This window comes from Asterias amurensis, chromosome 3, assembly GCF_032118995.1.
Source record: "Asterias amurensis chromosome 3, ASM3211899v1".
Classification (NCBI taxonomy): domain Eukaryota; kingdom Metazoa; phylum Echinodermata; class Asteroidea; order Forcipulatida; family Asteriidae; genus Asterias; species Asterias amurensis.
In genome coordinates, this window is record NC_092650.1 from 16,014,796 (window position 1) to 16,029,358 (window position 14,563).

General features: G+C 38.3%; 1 protein-coding gene across 4 annotated transcripts in view; it reads left to right on the forward strand.

The window, feature by feature from the left end:
- The window catches only part of LOC139934635 (telomerase protein component 1-like), a 38,364-nt gene that overhangs the window by 12,564 nt on the left and 11,237 nt on the right, over positions 1-14,563 (forward strand). For all 4 annotated transcript variants that reach the window (XM_071928938.1, XM_071928937.1, XM_071928940.1 and 1 more), the window contains 12 exons: positions 1,082-1,177; positions 2,030-2,122; positions 3,488-3,544; positions 4,404-4,540; positions 5,419-5,530; positions 6,001-6,108; positions 7,241-7,414; positions 7,917-8,104; positions 8,500-8,687; positions 9,716-9,875; positions 11,272-11,371; positions 13,432-13,560. In XM_071928938.1, the coding sequence (XP_071785039.1) occupies positions 1,082-1,177; positions 2,030-2,122; positions 3,488-3,544; positions 4,404-4,540; positions 5,419-5,530; positions 6,001-6,108; positions 7,241-7,414; positions 7,917-8,104; positions 8,500-8,687; positions 9,716-9,875; positions 11,272-11,371; positions 13,432-13,560 (1,542 nt within the window). The remainder of the gene's footprint in view (positions 1-1,081; positions 1,178-2,029; positions 2,123-3,487; positions 3,545-4,403; positions 4,541-5,418; positions 5,531-6,000; positions 6,109-7,240; positions 7,415-7,916; positions 8,105-8,499; positions 8,688-9,715; positions 9,876-11,271; positions 11,372-13,431; positions 13,561-14,563) is intronic.

Here is a 14,563-nt window from a genome sequence, read left to right on the forward strand (position 1 = left end):
GGGAAATGATTTTTCCACTTTTTGTCAAAAGGGTTCGGGTACTTTTTTTTGACACAAAACACAGAGTCCACAGATTTAAGTTTTAAACTTGCTCAGTTTGAAGGTAGTGGTGGTAGAAAGCTTCCTATAAAATATTACTTGCCGAGGTGTTTTGAGAAATGAGTAAAACAAGTCATAGAAATAATTTTTGTCTCAGTGCAGTGAGATGTAAATTATTTCAGCATGAAAAACGCATTAACCAGTTATGGTAATATACCTTGACTGGTTAATACCTTTTACATGCTAAAACTAAGACGAAAATTATCTGCCTCAATTGACGTCACAAAAGGGGTAGGCGGAGTCAACCCCCCAAACAATTTTAGCTATTTTTTAAACATATAAATTGTTAAAAACAGTTACTAACAAAATTGTTTTATTGTTACTAAACATACACTCTTATGTTTGAAAAAAATAAAATTCTATTAATCGGTCATCAGAGTCAGGAGAAAATAACGGGAAAACCCACCCTTGTTTCCGCACGTTCGCCATGTCATGACATGTGTTTAAAATAAATCCATAATTCTCGATATCAAGAATTGATATTGTTTTAATGTTTTCTCAAAAAGTAAAGCATTTCATGGAATAATATTTCAAGAGAAGTCTTTCACCATTACCTGCTGTAAACCCTGTAAGTTATTTGTAAATCTGTGAACTTTCATTTTTTTTTCTGTACGGAAAGAGTCCAATGGCTTTATGCAGCTCAATGAAATTGTAACCTGCATTAGACTGGCATTCTGTCCGGGAGAAAAGAGCTACTTTCAGTCATTTAATGCCAAGGAAACCAGATATAAACACTAGACTGACCTTACTATACTGATTCGTCGCTTGACCTCAGAACACAAAATAATCCCTCAATCTTCAAACGGCAGCTCAAAACACACCTCTTCAAACAAATATCTTAAATCATGGACTCTTGACTTTGGGAACCGGCGCCCTTGAATGGCATTTTTCTTTGTCAGATTCTGTGCGCTCTATAAGTGCTGTATATTATTGTTATTATTATTCGTTGTTTTATATGTGTTTGTGGTGTGTTTTTTTACAGGCTAAACAACTTCAATTCTACAACTGTGAGTACGAAGGAGTGAACGACCAGAAAAAGGTTGTTTTCAAAGGCCTGGACAAAACATTGGGCAAGCAGGTATGACTACTTTAGATTGTTCACAGATTACTAAACTCTCACTCACCTCATTCAATACACTCCTTAAAGCTCACCTGTTCCAGCAGGCTTTACTAACCGTTGAACTGTGCCTCAGCACCTGCGAACAAACTTTAATGTTGGCGCTCTACAAAGGGCGATTGATTGATTGATTGATTGACTAAAGTTCGTAAAAAAATAAACTTTGTAAGAATTTTTAAATTAGGAAATACAAATGGTATTACTCTTTCCATGGACCAAATATTTGTCCTTGAAGTTCTACAATGGGAAACTTTGGACTATCTGCCAATCACCAAGAGAGGGCGCTCTTCACCAGGTAATGTCAACAAATTAGGAATAGGAGAAGCATGAGTGACGGTCACTGACAGCAAATACCTTGTGTTTTGCGTGTTTTTTATTTTGTATTTTAGATTTAGCCAAACTGTATTTTGTTTTGCATAACACATTGCCAGCATAAACCAAACTGTTCTGGAACAGGACGTGCTGGACACGAGTTCCCCAAGGAACACAAGCGGTGTGCATGAGTTTTTGGGAGTGTTTCTTCTAGGGTAATTAGCAAAAATTCCAAAATGCTGACCTACCAAAAGTTGAGAAGAAATCTGAAGTTTAGTTGTATGACAATGTATCTGATTTAATTTTCAAGAGGCTGAGAGACTTCTAAATTCTTTTTTGAGTATTTTTGAATTTTTAGCATTTACCATTGTTTGCTATAGGAGTTGAGCACCCTTACCTGGTAGGTCTGCTGCCCTCTAGTGGCAGAGCTCTCAAAAAGTCTCCCATTGTTTTGTTTTTTCAAACATGTCAGACGATGATTCGTATATGTTTTTCTGGCAGGTTCATGACTTCTTCAAGGAGCGGATTAGCCTCCAATATCCACTGCAGACCACCAACCTAGACCTCTTCCAACAGAGCAGAGAAGCCCATGAGGTAAACTCGGGAATGAAAAATGTCAAAACTTTTATCTGAATTCAGTTTTCTTTGAAAAAGACACTATTGCTAAGTGTCAAAGACCAGTCTTCTCACTTGGTGTATCTCAACATATGCATTTAAACCTGTGAAAATTTGAGCTCAATTGGTCATCGAAGTTGCGAGATAATAATGAAAGAAAAAACACCCTTGTCACACAAAGTTGTGTGCTTTCAGATGCTTGATTTCGAGACCTCAAATTCTAAATCTAAGGTCTTGAAATCAAATTTGTGGAAAATTACTTCTTTCTCAAAAACTGTGTCACTTCAGAGGGAGCAGTTTCTCACAATGTTTTATATCGTCAACCTCTCCCCATTACTGGTCACCCAGTAAGGTTTTATGCTAATAATTATTTTGAGTAATTACCAATAGTGTCCACTGCCTTTAAGTTTGTCTGGTAGACACAGTATGCTGTATATATCTTCAAATATAATTAGTCATAACAGATGTAAAATTGGCATTGGGGATAAATAATACTATTTTTGGTTTTACCCTTGCACGGATTAAGGCCGATTGAAATAAACACTCATGGTTGTGTGAAAAGTTTTGTCAAGCAAAGATTGTTACAAATTTTGGTTTTACCCGTATACATCGATATGTGTTAGCACTGTATACTTGGTACTTTCCTGAGTCCTGTAAACAAAATAAATCACAGGCATATTAAAGGGTGTATGTACTTTTTGTAGGACAAAAAACACAATGTCCACAGATTTACACTAAACTTACACAGTTTGAAGATAATGATAGTAGAAAGCGTCCCTAAAATATTACATGCTGAGGTGCTGTAGTTTTGGGGAAATGAGTGAAACAATGTCATGAAAATAATTTTGGTCTCATAAGACCAAAATTATTTTAAGCATTTACAAACGTATTTTCATGACATTGTTTTTATTTGTCTCATTACTCAAACACTACAGCACCTCAGTAAGTAATATTTGAAGGGAAGCTTTCCACTATCATTATCTTCAAACCCTGTAAGTTTAATGTAAATCTATGGACATTTTGAAAAAGTACCCAAATCCTTTAATCATGTTGGATTCGAACCGGGCAATCTCACGTGCTTACGGTAAGCAGTGCTATGGAATGGAAATCAGACAGTAAGCACAAAATCGACGGTTAACCAGCCCTATGAAATAGTGCCCAGCTATGAAATGGAAATCAGACAGTAAGCACAAAATCGACGGTTAACCAGCCCTATGAAATAGTGCCCAGCATATGGAGGGAGCCGTGGGTTCGAATCCGTGGGAACATTGAGTGAGGCCAAAGTTGTTGGGTTTTCAATACTTTTTGGCCTAAATTTCCCTGTTCCCTTTCCTTTTTTTCCAGTCATTTATGAAGAACAGAAGTGCCTCGGTTCTCGGAAGAACTGAACTCTTAGAACAGGTATGTTTATCCTCTGTTTTTGTCTGGTTTGTTTTCATCGGAGATATTACTATGTAATAATAGTATGTTCAGCATCCCTGTCCGCTTCCTTTTTAGAGGCCTCCTCCTCCCTTTTTTTTAAAATGATTTTTTTAAATATTTATTTTTGGTTTCGAAAAGAAAAGTTTTGTTCACAAAAAGAATGCTAACATTTTTCAATCTCATCAAAAATAAAATTATTTAAAAAAATATCTCAACTGTTTGTATTAAACAAAAAAGAGTCCTCCTTCCATGGAAGTGTTGTGGCCGAGCGGTAAAGAGCACCGAATTCAAACTCTGGTGTTTCTGATCAGCAGAGTGTGAGTTTGAATCCCCAGCCTTGACACCTGTTGGTCCCATGTGTTGTGTAACGTAACGCATGTAAAAGAACCCAGTGCGCTTATCGCAAAGAGAAGGGGTTCGCCCCGGTGTTCCTGGCTGTGGCTGCTAAATGGCTGTAGCACCTTGTAAACGCTTATAGGTGCTACAAATTGGGTCTCATAATTCATCACTTCAATAACATATCTTTCTGAAAATTTGTATATACTCAGCGCCTTGAGTACCTTGTTTGGTAGATATGTGCGCTATATAAAACTTCGATATTATTAAATAATTATTATTACACGCTGCTTTAAAGGAATAAGTTTTGTACTTTAAATCATAGCTCCACATACCTTGCAGGAAAAAGTTTTGTAGTTTTGTACTTTAAATCATAGCTCCACATACCTTGCAGGAAAAAGCACTCTGCGCTTTGATCACCCCGTATGTAGGGGTAGAGCCAGCGCTTTAAAAAAACAAGTATTATTAATTTCTATGTGATGTATGAATGGTTTTTCTACAGATCAAAGAACACGTCATTGGTATTGGCATCGACGTCCCCTTTGTGTTGCTGGGAGGTCCAGGCACCGGGAAATCGTCCATCATGGCAAGAGTCTCTGATGTGACCGTATCTAAAGCCCTCTTGAAGGAAATACCAGGGTATGTATCAATAGAATGGAACATTGGGGAGGTAGTGCTTTCTGCTCTACCAGCTGGGCTTCTGATGGATGATACCATCTGATGGAAGTCTACATCCTTATATGGGCTGTAAAGGAGGTAACCCTGTTTCAGCCCCAGGAGTAGTTGGCAACCGCCCTGGAGAAAAAGGATGGTAGAGAAGTGGATCCTTAGTTCATCACTGACGCCATGAACTGACATGTACTAGTAAAAACTATCAATCAAAGAAACTGATGTGTAAAGCTGGTCACAAACACTTTTTAAAACACCACTATTCTTCAAAACTTTAGGGCCCAATTTCATGGCTCTGCTTACTGTAAGTCAAACAATCTGCGCTTGTGAAAGCAGGGAATTCTGTGCTTTTGTCAAGCGCATTTTACAGGTAAGCAGGGAATTTTTGCTTGTGCGCTTGTGTACTCCACGTTACTAGGCATTCTTCGCTTAGACAGCTAGCACAGAATTTCAGTGCTTTCACGTAAGCGTAGAATGGTGATCGTAAGCTCAAAATTCGGCGGTAAGGTATTTGGGCCAAGGTTACCGTGGTGTTTACAAACTTTCGAGACCATAGTGGCCACAGGCGGCTTGTACCAAAATGCCCACAGCGGCCACAAGATTTGACAAGAGGTCAAAGTAGAGGTCATGTCCGGATATGAAATTTTCCAATGTATTATGTAAACATAGTATCCCAAATTTCTAAACACAAAATTAAGTTTTCTATTACATGCTATTTTTGTTGAAATTTTTACTAATAAAGTTTGATTAAAGAAGTTAACAATATTTAGCAATGTCAAAGTGTCACTGTCATTTAGATATTATCCTGTTCTCGTTCATTAATGCAATGCCCTCTCTGTTTCCCTCAGCGGCGGAGACCAAGGGTGGCACGTGTTCTATCACTTTGTGGGAGCCGTACCCGGTTCACCGAACCTCGAGTCCACTCTAAAACGACTCCTGAAGGAACTGGGTATTGTCAATGTAAGTCATATTTTGTCTTGAATTTCGTTCCCTTGCAACTAGCCATTTAAACCCCTGGGTGAAGAGCATAATTATAGTAAAGCATCTTGCTGAAAGACACGTGTGTCACGACCAGGGCCCAATTTCATAGAGCTGCTAAGCGCTAAAATTTGCTTAGAATGAAATTTCTTCCTTGATGAAAATAGGATTACCAACAAAACTTCCATTTGATGGATATTGCCTGTTGCTGGTATTCAGCTGTTGTTGGCTTATCCTGAAAACCACATGGAAATTTGGTTGGAAAACCTGTTTTTATGAAAGCAAATATTTCATGCTTAGCAAATTTTTTGTGCTTAGCAGCTCTATGAAATTGGGCCCTGGATTTGAGTCCACACTCGGATGACTAAACCACCAGATTTTGAATTCGATGCCAGGGCACTCCAAATAATAGTCAATTGTTTTTTATTTTTTATTTGTCGCATACATTGTAGGATACAACGATGCCTAAGGACTTGGAGTCGACTTGCCAACTGACGTATGCCACTCTATCCAATCCAAACACACGACCACTCATCCTGATCATTGATGCTCTCAATCAGGTACGCCAGCTCTTAGTATTACTACAGAAGTTCATTTCATTTGTTTTTGCCCAATGTTTACTGTATTAAGAAAGACATTTTAGTATGATACCATTGGTCAAAGATACACAGATTTTTAGTATTTTAGCTAATAATGACAAATTTATTTTCCTGATGAGTTCTCAGGATAAAACCATTATGAATTGAGTACATATTTTCTGCTTCTATGTTAAAGGAGACCCAAACATAAATTAATAATTTGTTCGTGCTAACCTCCCCTTCTTTGTTATCTAATAAGTTTAAGTTTTGTAACCCTTCCCCAGGGTATGGGGTTTGTTCCGTTTTTGGAATACAATTATAATTTTATTTGCCATAATGGTACAAAACAAAATACAAGACAATATACCCTGGGAAGGGAACAAAAAGCAAGTACAGTCGTCTCCCCTTATTTTTTGCGGGTCTCATTCAAGTTTGAATGCATTTAAAAGTGGATTATACGAGCATGGTAGTAGTGAGAACACGGTTACAACAAGGTATTTTGGTCGGCCCGTTACAAGCAAAACATTGTTTACAACCATTTTGTAACAAGAATTTAAAAAATCAACAAAGGAAGTACCTTTAATTAAAGGCACTGGACACTGTTGGTTATTACTGAAAATAATTATTAGCATACAAACTTACTTGGTAACAAGCAATGGAGAGCTGTTGAAAGTATAAAACATTGTAAGATTCATCTAAAGATGAGTTGCCTATGTCAGTATAGTGATTTCTATTATGAGTTGCCTATGTCAGTATAGTGATTTCTATTATGACATCACACTTTCCTTGGCAATTAAATTCGCAAATAAGACATTGTGAGTCACAAAGCAGTAAGATTCATCTGAAGATCAGTTGCCTATGTCACTATAGTGATTTCTGTTATGACATCACACCTTCCTTGGCAATTAAATTCGCAAATAAGACATTGTGAGTCACAAAGCAGTAAGATTCATCTGAAGATCAGTTGCCTATGTCACTATAGTGATTTCTATTATGACATCACACTTTCCTTGGCAATTAAGACTAATTCGCAGTTAAGATCATAATAACTGGTTGTGAAATCATGCTCGGTGCCTTTAAATCAGCATACCCATAACTTTGTTGCTCTTACCAGTTTGACGAGTCTAAGGAGTCGACCGTTCTGACTTGGTTACCGAGTAAACTGAGCCCTCAAGTGCGTTGTATTTTCTCCATGATCGACGAGACTCCCCAGCACAAGACCCTCCAGTCAAGACCAAACAGGCCAACTGAGGTTTACGTCACTCCGCTTGATATGACATCCAGAGAGGTAAGTCGGGTCTATTATCACCAAATGTGATGGCCCCATAGGTCAATAGCGGCTTGAGGTATCAACCTTAGTCTAGTTCCTCTTGATATGACATCCAGAAAGGCAAGTGGGGTCCATTATCACCAAATGTCATGGCCCCATGTAGGTCAATAGTGGCTTAGGTACCACCCATAGTCCAATAGACCGATCCATTAAGCTCCGCCCATATGCATATTGACCAATCACAACGACAGCAGAGTTGTGCAGAAAGGCATTGGAGAGGCTCACGTGTTCTTGCTCACACGTGTGTCGTGGGCGGAGCCTAATGGATCGGTCTATTGCAGACGTACCCAGCGCCTCGGATTAGTTGTCTAGATAGATGGCGCTATATAAATTATTATTATTACCCAGGAATAAGAAAGTGACTCTATCATCTGCATTCAACTCGGGTTGTGATTCGACCACACAGCTTCCGCTATTCTTAATGGTTCTATGATTTTTAAATTTGTTTTTCTCTTGCCAGGCCATCGTCACAGAAACGTTAGGCAAATATCAGAAGCGTCTGGACAAGCAGCAGATGGCGAGCTTACTGAGCAAAGAATCCTCACAGAATCCTCTCTGGTTGTCCATCGCATGTGAGGAGCTACGTGTGTTTGGTTCCTTTGAATCACTTTCGGATAAGATCAACGGCCTGGCCGATGGACTGCTCCAGTAAGACTCTTAAGACTCCTTTTTTAAACTGTCAGACTATACTTTTATGTCTGTAGCAAGTTTCTTGTGCTTACAGACTTTATGAAATTGAGCCCTGGTGTTTTTGATAAGCAATGCAATTCAGTTCAATTAATCTTGATTAGATCTCAAAAAGGGTAATTCAAATACTCGCACACAGTAAAAATGTTGACACATTAAAAACATTAAAAAAACAGACAAGGGCTAGATATATTATTTACAAGAAAGACATAACAACCGTCTCAATAGTCTGAGGAATTCAAATGTAAGCGGTACATCGTGACTAAGCAAGTCATTGTACCAGACATTATTCAAATCTAACTCGCAAACGGCTTATTGTCCATTATTATTATTCTGCTGTTTCATTGCCCTTTCAGTTTGCTAGCCCAAATCTTGACACGCTTTGAGAAGGAGAACGGTGGTAAGATGCTGGTTGCGACACTGTGTCTCTTGGAATGCTCCTGTCATGGACTTCTTGAGACTGAACTTCTCTCCATCCTTGGAGATGAGGATCATTTGATGCCACCCAATAACTCTTCAGAGAAGAAGGAGAAGGGCGAAGGAGGTAACCTTTGACCTGTAGGGTTCTTGACGAGATAACATTTGACCTGTAGGGTTCTTGACGAGATAACATTTGACCTGTAGGGTTCTTGACGAGGTAACCCTTTTACCTGTTGGCAAGGAAACCATTGACCTGTAGGGTTCTTTACTAGGTAACCTTTGACCTGTAGGGATCTTTGCGAGGTTACCTTTAACCTGTGTGGTTCTTGACGTGGTAACCTTTAACCTTTGGGGTTCTTGACATGGTAACCTTTGACCTGTAGGTTTCTTGACTTGCCTAGAATCTGAAACCTGAAATAGGAATCTTTATCCCTGATACAGTGATTATCATATAAGTATTGAATAGTGGAATTGAATAGTGCAGATTTGATTATATTTAGAGACAATGTACTTAATTGCATCAAATATTTGTTTAGTATTACACATGCCAAAAGCTTATATATTTTTGACTCAAATGACCCCCTGGTAAATCATTCCAGTTTGATTCTTTTATTTTGCTCCTCTGGTTTTTCTCAACAAAACATGTAACAAAGTATTTAGAATGGCTGTAGGATTTTGAGGACAGTTTATTTATTTTGTTTTAAAAATAAGCCTTTTCAGTTAGCCATCGATTTCACCAAACTCTTCCTAGCTTAGGATTAATCTGAGGACTTAGGACGAGTTAAGTTCCGTATACATAGGCGTTAGGATGCATTGAACCCATCCTTAACCGCGATGGGATTAATCCTAGAGTTTTGTGAAATCGGGCCCAGTTTCTTAGAGCTTATTCAGAATCAAAAATAGTTGAGCACAAACAAAATTATGCTGAACAGAATAACAATACCAGCAAGAGTACCATGTCACATGGCGATCTTTGACTGGCATCCTGCCGAGTTTTGCTTGGCAAAATTGTTTGCTTAAAGCCAGTCTATGAAATTTCACTCTTGTCCATCGTTAGATTCTGTTCCTTTAAGACGTCATTCTTTGTTTGCATAAAATTTCAAAATGAATCACTGTGCAGTATTTCATTTGCTTTTTTTTGTTTTTTGGCAGAGTCGAGAGAGAAGAAATTCTCTGATATTGGACCATTGTCAGCCCACAAGTGGGCTCGAGTGTTCCGAGCCTTAAAACCGTTCCTTCGTCCATTTGGAGACAGTGGCGAGGGAAGGCTGGATTTCTATCATCGCTCACTAAGCAAGGCTGTAAGGGCAAAGTAAGTAACTTTAATACTCACTAAGCAAAGCTGTAAGGGCAAAGTAAGTAACTTTAATACTCACTAAGCAAAGCTGTAAGGGCACAGTATAAAGTAACTTTAATACTCACTAAGCAAGGCTGTAAGGGCACAGTAAGTAACTTTAATACTCACTAAGCAAAGCTGTAAGGGCAAAGTAAGTAACTTTAATACTCACTAAGCAAAGCTGTAAGGGCAAAGTAAGTAACTTTAATACTCACTAAGCAAAGCTGTAAGGGCACAGTAAGTAACTTTAATACTCACTAAGCAAGGCTGTAAGGGCAAAGTAAGTAACTTTAATACTCACTAAGCAAGGCTGTAAGGGCAAAGTAAGTAACTTTAATACTCACTAAGCAAGGCTGTAAGGGTAAAGTAAGTAACTTCAATACTCAGTAAGCAAGGCTGTAGGGGCAAAGTAAGTAACTTTAATACCCACTCAGCAAGGCTGTAAAGGCAAAGTAAGTAACTTTAATACTCACTAAGCAAGGCTGTAAGGGCAAAGTAAGTAACTTTAATACTCACTTAGCAAGGCTGTACAGGCAAAGTAAGTAACTTTAATACTCACTAAGCAAGGCTGTAAGGGCACAGTAAGTAATGTTAATACTCACTAAGCAAGGCTGTAAGGGCACAGTAAGTAACTTCAATACTCACTAAGCAAGGCTGTGAGGGCAAAGTAAGTAACTTTCTATCATCGCTCACTAAGCAAGGCTGAAAGGGCAAAGTAAGTAACTTTAGGACTCACTAAGCAAGGCTGTACGGGCAAAGTAAGTAACTTCAATACTCACTAAGCAAGGCTGTAAGGGTAAAGTAAGTAATGTTAATACTCACTAAGCAAGGCTGTACGGGCAAAGTAAGTGACTTTCTATCATCGCTCACTAAGCAAGGCTGTACGGGCAAAGTAAGTGACTTTCTATCATCGCTCACTAAGCAAGGCTGTAAGGGCAAAGTAAGTAACTTTAATACTCACTTAGCAAGGCTGTACAGGCAAAGTAAGTAACTTTAATACTCACTAAGCAAAGCTGTAAGGGCACAGTAAGTAACTTTAATACTCACTAAGCAAGGCTGTAAGGGCACAGTAAGTAACTTTAATACTCACTAAGCAAGGCTGTGAGGGCAAAGTAAGTTACTTTAATACTCACTTAGCAAGGCTGTACGGGCAAAGTGAATAGCAAGTCCTATTGCTCTTGGTAAATCAGTAATCCTTCTCATAAAGAAAAAAAAGGTCTTCACTACTTTGCTGGAAATGTATTGTTTTCTGCTTTTGAGCTTTCCCACCCACAGTTCCACAGTAATTCCTACAGCATTTCTCACTATAGTTATTTTTTAAATCATCCTACCCTCATTTATTCCCCCCACCCTCTTTCTCTTTGTTTTCCAGATATTTTTCCGGTAACAGTGAAGAAAATCTGTATCGGTGGTGGCACGCCAAACTGGCCAACTACTTTGAGAGAGTGGCTAACCTTGAACGCAAAGCAGAGGTATGAACCTTAACGTTTGTTGCATCTTGTGGCTTGCTTAAAGGCATTGGATACCTTTGGTAGTTACTCAAAATAATTGTTAGCATAAAACCTTTCATTGGTAACAAGCAACGAAGAGACGTTGATAGTATAAAACATTTTGAGAAATGGCCCCTGTCTGAAGTAAGAGGGAGAGAGGTAATTTCTCACTAAAATATTTGAATAGCAGAGGTCTCAAATTCAAGCATATGAAAGCAAACAACTTGTGCGACAAGGGTGTTTTTTTCTTCTATTGTTCTCTTGCAACTTCGACGACCAATTGAGTTCAAATTTCCACAGGTTTGTTTTTGTATGCATACATGTATGTTGAGATACACCAAGTGAGCATACTAGTCTGTGACAAATATAAGGTGTGCAGTGCCTTTAAAGGCATTGTACACCTATGGTGATAGACCCTTCCCATGAAATATGTAAATTGCACATAGCGCGTGCGCACTAACGTTTTGTTTGGCAAAATGAAGGAACATCGCGCTGTTTTGTACACGGCTAATGGGTGCGTGACGCAGACGCGATTGCGCGTCTGCTTAGTGCACAACTCTATGGCGTTTGCCAACCAACAGGGTCTGTACGCATGCGTGAATGTAATTAGCATATTTCATGGGAAGGGTCCATTGTCAAAGACCAGTCTTTTCATGATAATGTGCATAAAATAACAAATCTGTGAACTTTTCGGCTCAATTTGTCATTGAAGTTGCTTAAGAATAATGAAAGAAAAAACACACTTGTTGCCTTACTTTGTGCGCTTTCAGATGCATTATAAAAGGCTTCTGCTGAAGTCTTTTAACATTTGAGTTAGAAATTACCTCTTTCTCAATAACTACGTTACTTCAGAGGGAGTCGCTTCTCGCAAAGTTTTTTACTATCAACAGCTCTCCATTGGTTGTTACAAAGTAAGTTTTTATGCCAACAATTCTGTTGAGTAATTATAACTAATAGTGTCCAGTGCCTTAAACCACTGGACGTCTGTATTCTGAAAAACTTTCCATGCCAACCCATGATAATATTTGTTCTGAACATTTTTTTTTGAGTTTTTTTAGTCATCTTTTGCTTAGGAAAATATCATTATGGGACGTATTAAAATGTTACGCTTTAAACGTGACCAAACATATGGATACGTCCAAGACTTGCACAGTCTAATCACTCTTAAAATGTAAATAATGATTGGGAATTGGACAGTGTTGTTTTCTTAAAGTGAAATTTGGATCAAAAGCAATAATTTGACACAAGTTTGAACATCACTCAGTATTGTAATAATAGTGGCTTCTTATATATCGCCCATATTTGACTCTCAGTGATGCCCATGGCGCCTCAACATTCAATATTTTCCTGCAAGGTATTGTAGGGCCACGTTTTTGAAGTAAGAGAATTTTTCCTTTATACAGCACACTCTGCAAATTTACCTTTTGCTATGGCGCAATATGGGGCCAATCGAACCGGGAACACTGGGGCAGACCCCTTCTCTTTTCAATAAGTCCACTGGGTTCTTTCATGTGCTATAGACAATACACATTGTCTATATAATCAGCGTCTTGAGTACCTTGTTTGTAGATACTCGGCTGTACGCCTCTCTTAATATTTATGCATGAGGTACGTCACAATGCTAACCCAAAGTGAGGCAAGAGGCGCAGCCACTGGAAGTGGTGGCGAACATGCGCCCATAGCCTCATTTTGGGTAAGAATTATGACGTCATGCATTTATATCTCATCGACAAACACGGTCGGCCATTTATGGGAGTCAAAAATTTAACTCCCATAAATGGCTGACCGTGTTAGTTCGCGACGTAAAATGAAAACCGTGCAATTTTGAGTAGTACTTGTTTGGATCATTATGTTCTACTTTTAAAACATCTTTCTAACCATATGCATTTCGTAACAAACGCTTTTCATAGACCAACTCGTCCGATCCAAGGCAACGTGTTCCTTTAAGAGAGGCGTATTATAAGACTTCGATATTATTATTTTTTACGTATTCATAAGTTCTCTCTAAATAATCATGATTTGTGTTTTATTCAACCGATCAGGAATATCCACACCACCTGACAAAGATCGGTGACCAGAAGCGACTGGTGGCTTTTCTTACAGACTGGAACGTGTTCGATCACTACTATCGTGAGGATTTCAGCGGCGAATTACTGGCATTATGGAGAGAGGTTTGCTGATTTTTAATTTTTTTTTTAAGCCATTGGACACTTTCGCTAAAGAAAGAAAATTAGAAGTTCACAGATTTACAAATAACTTACAGGGTTTACAGAAGGCAATGGTGAAAGACTTCTCTTGAAATATTATTTCATGAAATGCTTTAGTTTTTGAGAAAACATTAAAACAATATCAATTCTCGATATCGAGAATTACGGATTTATTTTAAACACATGTCATGACACGGCGAAACATGCAGAAACAAGGGTGGGTTTTCCCGTTATTTTCTCCCGACTCCGATGACCGATTGAGCCTAAATTTGCACAAATTTGTTATTTTATATAGAAGTTGCGATACATGAAGTGAGGGCCTTGGACAATACTGTTTACCGAAAGTGTCCAATGGCTTTAAGCTACAGGGAAATTACAGCGTCGGTTTTGGAAAAGTAAAGATAATTTTTATCCGTTAGTTTTCAATAACCTGCCTTATGTGAATATTTCAACAACTTGGATGGTCATTTGAAAAGAAAGTGACACAGATACAATGTATTTCATGTTTGTCTAAGATTTTGTGCATGTTCTTATTTGGCTTATTTACATGTAACTAAGAAGCTTTGATTCCAGAGATCTTCAAATGCTATTTATCAAATCCGACATTAATTCAGCTGTGGGAAATTGATACCGATATGAACTTTTTCAATCAGTGAGTTTTCAGATTAAAACTTACATAATTGTGAAAAAAAAAATTTAACCAGTCTTTCAGTCGATTTCACGAAACGCTAGGATTAATCTCGAGCTAGTACTTACTGCACGGTTACCATGGATTTGCATTGTTACGTCACTCATGTGCTTACCACGTGTTAGCCAGCATTTACCCTTACTTACAGTAAACATCTTTATGAAATAGAACGTCTGCTAAGGGATGCTCCGTATGTACAAAACGGCTGCTTACATGTTTTTATTAAACTGGGCCCTATACTTAGTCCAGCTGTGTTTATTATAGCAATACCAATACCTT